The 6,458-nt window shown below is 29.7% G+C and overlaps 1 protein-coding gene across 1 annotated transcript; it reads left to right on the top strand.

Annotated features, from left to right (window-relative positions):
• The first annotated feature begins 2,453 nt into the window (after positions 1 to 2,453).
• Positions 2,454 to 4,449, top strand: LOC126903006 (jerky protein homolog-like). The gene is made up of 2 exons (XM_050680885.1): positions 2,454 to 3,144; positions 3,208 to 4,449. The coding sequence occupies exons 1-2, from the start codon at positions 2,724 to 2,726 to the stop codon at positions 4,335 to 4,337; spliced, it is 1,551 nt and encodes a 516-aa protein (XP_050536842.1). The 5' UTR covers positions 2,454 to 2,723; the 3' UTR covers positions 4,338 to 4,449.
• Positions 4,450 to 6,458: the final 2,009 nt, after the last annotated feature.

The raw sequence follows: 6,458 nt of genomic DNA, 5'->3' as shown, positions 1-6,458 counted from the left end.
ACCCCAAACAATTATACAGAATGTCCAACTAGGTTAGACATATTTTATTATTTTTGATCAAATAATAATTTCGTTGAAATAATAACTTAATATGTACTTTTCCTAAAATTATCATCGACTCACAAAATTTTTTTGTAAGATAAGGCTGAATAATGGCTATTTTAAAATTTTGAAGAAAATAAAATTTCAACAAAATTATTGTTGTATTATAAGTTATAAGTCATATCAAAACATACGTAAATTAAAAAAATGTTGGGGGTAATTTTGTCAATTGAGGAGCTTAGCACCTTCTTGTTTCCTAGTTGTGTTTATGACAAGAAACCCTAAAGGAGTTCCTCGGAAACCCTTCTACACTAAGTCTAGTAAGCGAATAGCAAAACCGCGTTACTTTAAACATATTTTTAATTTTTGTTTTGAAAATAACATACGAATTCTTATGAAATTATCATAGTANCATTTTTGTTTTTAAAATAACATACGAATTCTTATGAAATTATCATAGTAATATTTATTTTTATATATTCTTTTTTAAAGTTCCAATGGTGTTTATAAAAAAGATTTCGTCATTTTATAATAATATAATTACTTTTTAATATAAAAATGATTTATTTTGTATAAAATTGTTATCAAAAAATTAATTTATAATTTTGGTATTTATAGATCCTTTTGTGTTGCACAAAAGAGTTCCGCAAGAAATTATAGACTCCTATGTGTTTAATAAAACAATACAATCGAACTAGAAAAATTAGTAAATAATATAGAACTATCTAACAATGTTGATGGCATAAATAATTTTAATACACCAACTGATAATCCTACAAAAAATTAAAAGTTATCTACGAATAGCTCTACAAAGAAAGTTTCTAAGAAAAAACGATCAAAAAGATCTAGATTCAATTGATGAACTCATCTAAACATTTAACTTTGATAAATCATGACCAAGCAATTTACCTTATAACTCTTACATTTTTTGCTGCAGAAACTATAGATTTAATCTAAACAAATTTTTATTGAACTATACTCTGCGGATGACTTACAATTGTTGAAAAATCAACAGTGTTGTATTATAAACAACTTTCAAGTTGGTAATAATTTTTGTGAACTTCGTTCAAGAATTTTCAATTTAATGAATAGTTTCGTTTCTATCATTCATTTTGTACATTATTTTTTCTATTATATTTTTTATGTTGTCCTAAACATAAAAATTGTTTTTTAGAATTTTTTTTTTATTTAAGATCTAATGAATATTTTTGTCATTGGACGTTCAATGATTACACGATGCATATATTTTTTTTATTTAAAGATTTTTTGTGCTATAAATATTTTTAATTGTTCTTTTTCAATTATGTAATTCAATTTAATTTTTAATATATTTTTGTACTTATTTGAAATTTGTAATTATTTAAATAAATAGCTATAAGATAACATTTTGCTAAAATATATTTAATAAGAACAATTATGTTTTTATTTTTATATTTTTATATTATACAAATAATATTTTGTTTATTATATTATACTACATCATAATTAATGTAGAAAAGAAATCTAAAAAGTAATAAAAAATTAAATATATATATATAGATATATTATTTAATTTAAAGATCTTTATTATAAAGTAATAATAAATACTTAATGAAATTTGGTAACAAAATGAAAAAAATGGGCGTATTTATTTTTGCGTAGTTTTTTACGATTATATCCTAAAGTATTAACGATAGGAAAATATATTTAATGATAAAATATTTTTTGAATTAAATTTTCAATAATATTTGTCTTTATTACTTTTTCCATAAAACGGCTCATTCGATCACAAAATAACAAAAATTCATTTCTAGAGTTTTTTATTATAGTATCATACGTTTATATTGACAAACTAATAGATTATTTTTGTTTGTTGATTTCTACAAGGTATAAATATTATCAAAATAGTATGGTCAGATTGGACATTACCTACTTAAAAATAACTATTATTATTAACTGTGTTGATTACATGTGATATCATAAACTACAGCATTTTAATTCATATCTTTACATCAATAATAAACGTTAACGTTTATCATTGAGGTTTCATCGAGATAATCTCTAGTCTGTGTATTTTATGATTTTTTAAACTCAATTATTACTTTTTTATTTAATGGAGACTAAAAGAAATTTACCAAAAAGTATTTATTTAATTGGTAATAGTTCACATCAACTCGTTGGATGTAAATTAGCATCAAATAAACAAGTTTTATTGGTATTATTTTTTAATATTCGAGAAGTTAATTTGAGTGTTCGTGATAGTGATGAAACATTGATATTCTGACAAAAAGCTCGAATAACTACTAAAGAAGTTCGTAATTGTTTACCAAAATTAGAGGAATTGTACAATACATGTCGTAATTTACAAAAAAATTCAAGTCGGCGTACATATACTCAGAAAGATAAAGGAAATTACAGTAGAACTCCAATTATCCGAACTCCAATTATCCGAACTCCGACCATCCGAATCGCCGATTATCCGAATCACTTTCAGAAAAAATCAGAAAAAAATTTGTCCAAAGTCCGCGGCGTCAGTGTAGGCACAACACGTGGTAAGAGTTCCCACTCCAGTTCCGGCGCATTGCAGTCACCTGTCATTGTTTGTTTTGATTAGTCAGTGTGCTAAATTGACCTTGCTCGAGAACGCTACTCTTTCGCTACGGCTTACTTTTGTTTGTGCGTGTACTGTATTGTTTTTTACCATGGCTTCGAAAAGAAAACGTGTTGTGCTATCGTTAGCGGACAAACTGAAAATTATAGAGCAACTCGATAAAGGTGTAACGGGTAAGAAGTTGTCTGAGATTTATGGTGTTGGACAAGCAACAATTTGTGACATTAAAAACAGTAAGTCAACACTTTTAAACTTTGTTTCGGTGCTTGAAAATGAAGATGGAAGTTCCTCCAGGAAAACAATGAAGACAGCAACCAACAAAAATTTGGAAGATGCCGTGTTTAAATGGTTTTTGCAGCAACGTTCTATGGGAAATCCGATTTCAGGTCCAATCCTTTGTGAAAAAGCCAAAATCTTAGCAGAAAAGCTTGGTTATTCCTCTTTTAAGGCATGTAACGGCTGGCTAAGGAACTTTAAATTCAGGCATGGTGTACGCGAGTTAGATTTGGCTGGTGAGAAGCTTTCAGCAGACTCTGCAACTGCTGAAAATTTTATTGAAAAATTTAAAACTGCAGCAGAATCCTATGATCCGGAGTTTGTTTATAATGCCGATGAAACTGGCCTTGTTTGGAAAGCATTACCAAAAACCACTTTGGCTTCTAAAAGGGAATCTAGTGCCCCTGGACATAAGGTCAGTAAAGAACGTGTTACAGTGCTTAACTGTGCCAACTCCGCTGGAAATCATAAACTACCACTTCTTTTGATAGGAAAATCAAAAAATCCAAGAGCATTTAAAAACGTAAAAAAACTTCCACTCTTCTACAAAAGTCAACCCAAGGCCTGGATGACTGCAGCTTTGTTTACCGAATGGTATGATGAAGTGTTTATTTCTGAAGTGAAAAAGCACCAAAAATCGGTGAAAAAAGAAGGCAGTAAGGTGCTTTTAATTGTTGATAACGCACCCACTCATCCTATAGCAGATCTGTTGGAAAGAGAGAATGGGCAGTTTAAAACGACGTTTTTGCCTCCCAATGTTACAAGTTTGCTGCAACCCATGGACCAGTCTGTTATTGAAACAATGAAGCGCCATTATAGAAGGCAACTACTGAGAAAACTGCTGATCGAAGGTACTGAAGATGAAGAATTGGTTTTGGCAAATCATAGCAAAATAAATTTAAAGGACTGCTGTTACATGGTAGCGGAAGCTTGGAGTTTGGTTACGGCAGTGACGCTAAGACGTGCGTGGAATAAACTGAAAGGCCTACCGTCTGAGAAGAACAAAGAAGAAAATGGAGAGGATGAAGATGATGAAGATGCGTTGCCACTAGAGGAAATAAGAAAAATGATTGTAAAAATTCCTGGTTGTACAGAAGTAAGTGCTGAAGATGTAGGAGAGTGGATGGCTTGTGACACGTCTGACCCTGGTTTTCAAATTCTCAATGACGATGAAATTGTTGAAAGTGTGAGAGAAGATGTTGAAGTGGAAGTGGAAGAAGAACTTTCGCTTGATGTTGAAGTAGACGCTGGACCATCAGCTAGTGAAGCATTTGCCGGCCTCGAGACTGCTTTGAAGTGGATGGAGCGTCAGCCCGAGTGTGACCACTTGCAACTGCTCACCGTCAAGCGAATGCGTGACCTGGCTGCCCGAAAACGGATGAAGACCGCAAAACAGCTTACATTGACGGAGATGTTTAAAAAACAATGATTTTTATTTCTAAACTTGTAAGTACATTTTATTTATATTTAAAACATGTGAAAATATCATGTTTCTTTCATTTAATTCAATAAAAAAATAGTGCAATATCAAAACGTAGCGTTTTTTCTCTCCAATGGCAATTTTTTAAAAAAAAAACTCCGATTATCCGAATATTTGATTATCCGAATGGGTCCCGGTCCCCATTAATTCGGATAATTGGAGTTCTACTGTAATTTGTACAATGTTTTGATGAGCTATTTGATATTGCTCATGCAGATGCATTAGACATGATGACTATTGATATAGATAAGCAGTTTTTAATAAGTCAAAAACAAAAAGGTCGTCCAGGATCACTTATTGGCGTTGATGTAACTTACCAAAAAAAATAATTTAAGCAATTTAAAAAATTTAAAAAATTTGAGAAAAAAAGAAAACTTAATGAAGATGAATTCAAAATAACTAGTAAGTATTTTGAGTTATAAATAAACAATGAATAGTATAGTATTGTTCAGTCATATGCAATTTTTATTTAAATTTTAGCTAAAACTGTGGAATTCTGTTCTACATGCGACGACACAGAAGAAAGTTTGCCTAATGATTGTGAGTTAGATTAAAATATTACGATCTATAAATTATTTACAACGATCTATACATCATTATATTCATTAATTTATATTGTTTTATAGTTGTAAACAATGATGACTTCAGTAATTTGTTTGATGGCAATGTTAAAAAAACTAAAGATCAAATATTAAATTTAGAAGATATTAATTTTTCACCGGGTCCGTCTAATAAAACTAATGTTTTGCCAATATCAAGCTCCATAAAACAAAGAGGTACAATAGACATATTGACTGTAAAGTTATCTTCAGTATTAGATAGGTGCAAAATAAGCGACCGAGACGCAGTACACATTATAATTGCAGTGGCTGAATCATTAGGGCATGATGTCAATAATATCATAGTTAATAGGTCATCAATTAAACAACATCGTGAAAAAATACGTTGGAATTTAGCTACAGAAATTCGCGACAAATTTTCTGTGACTAATCTCAATGCCATAGTTTTACTTTGGGACGGCAAATTATTACCTGATTTATGTAGTAAACAAATAGTTGATACTACCTATAATTATTTCAAATAATGGAAATGACCAACTATTAGCAGTACCAAAGATGTAAACGGAACTTTTAAATCACAGGCTGAGGCTATATATCAAACGTTGGTCGATTGGGGTTTAACAAACCACGTAAAAGCTATGTGTTTTAATACTACAGCCACTAACACAGGTAAATAAAACAATTGTTTATTATTATCTATTTTATTCAGTCGAAGTTAAACGAAAATTATTATTTTTGTGTAAAAAATCACCGTTTTTCGTGTTGTTACTTTTACTTAAAACTATATTAACTGTTATTTATAATTTTGTATCCTTCAAAATTTAATTGAAAATATAAATAGTAATATTAATTATCATTTAGGCAGGATTGGAGGTACGTGTGTTTTGTTAGAACAATGGTTAGAAAAAAACATTTTATACTTTCCGTGTCATCATCATATTTACGAGATTATTTTAAAATATACATTTGACACAAAATTTGGTGTAACTTCAGGAACGAATATCCCCTTATTTCTTCGTTTTCAAAAGTCTTGGCCAAAAATTAATACTGAAAATTACAAGTCCGGTATCGACGATCGATTTATTTTTGAAAAATTGCAAAGTTCTATTGATCACATTTTAGAGTTTTGTTTAAATCAATTAAAACTATCCCACATTAGAGAAGATTATAGAGAATTTCTAGATCTAACAGTAATCTTTTTAAATGGAGTTCCGCCTAGAGGTGTATTATTTAGAGCTCCAGGAGCGATTCACCATGCTCGATGGATGTCAAAAGCGCTTTATACTCTTAAAATATTTATTTTTCGTGAAGAATTCAAGTTGACACAAAAAAAATATAATTCAATCTCGAGTATATGCATTTTCTTGGTTAATTTATACATCAAAGTTAAGTTTAATGCGCCAATAGCTGCTTTTTCGCCTCGACAAGATTTAGAATTTTTAAAAAATATTTTCCAATACAAAACCATAGATGAAGAATTACCTAAAAATAATTTGAAAAAATTTGTTAA

The sequence above is a fragment of the Daktulosphaira vitifoliae genome, unplaced genomic scaffold, assembly GCF_025091365.1.
Source record: "Daktulosphaira vitifoliae isolate Bord-2020 unplaced genomic scaffold, ASM2509136v1 Scaffold_1, whole genome shotgun sequence".
NCBI lineage: Eukaryota > Metazoa > Arthropoda > Insecta > Hemiptera > Phylloxeridae > Daktulosphaira > Daktulosphaira vitifoliae.
The sequence above is the reverse complement of the archived record's forward strand: the minus strand, read 5'-3'. Positions and strand labels throughout refer to the sequence as shown.

What these genes read in the sequence shown, in the direction of transcription:
- LOC126903006 (XM_050680885.1), top strand. Translation starts at nt 2,724, where the DNA reads ATGGCTTCGAAAAGAAAACGTGTTGTGCTATCGTTAGCGGACAAACTG. An exon ending in ACGCGAGTTAGATTTGGCTG is followed by an intron (nt 3,145 to 3,207) that starts GTGAGAAGCTTT and finishes TTAAAACTGCAG; the next exon opens with CAGAATCCTATGATCCGGAG.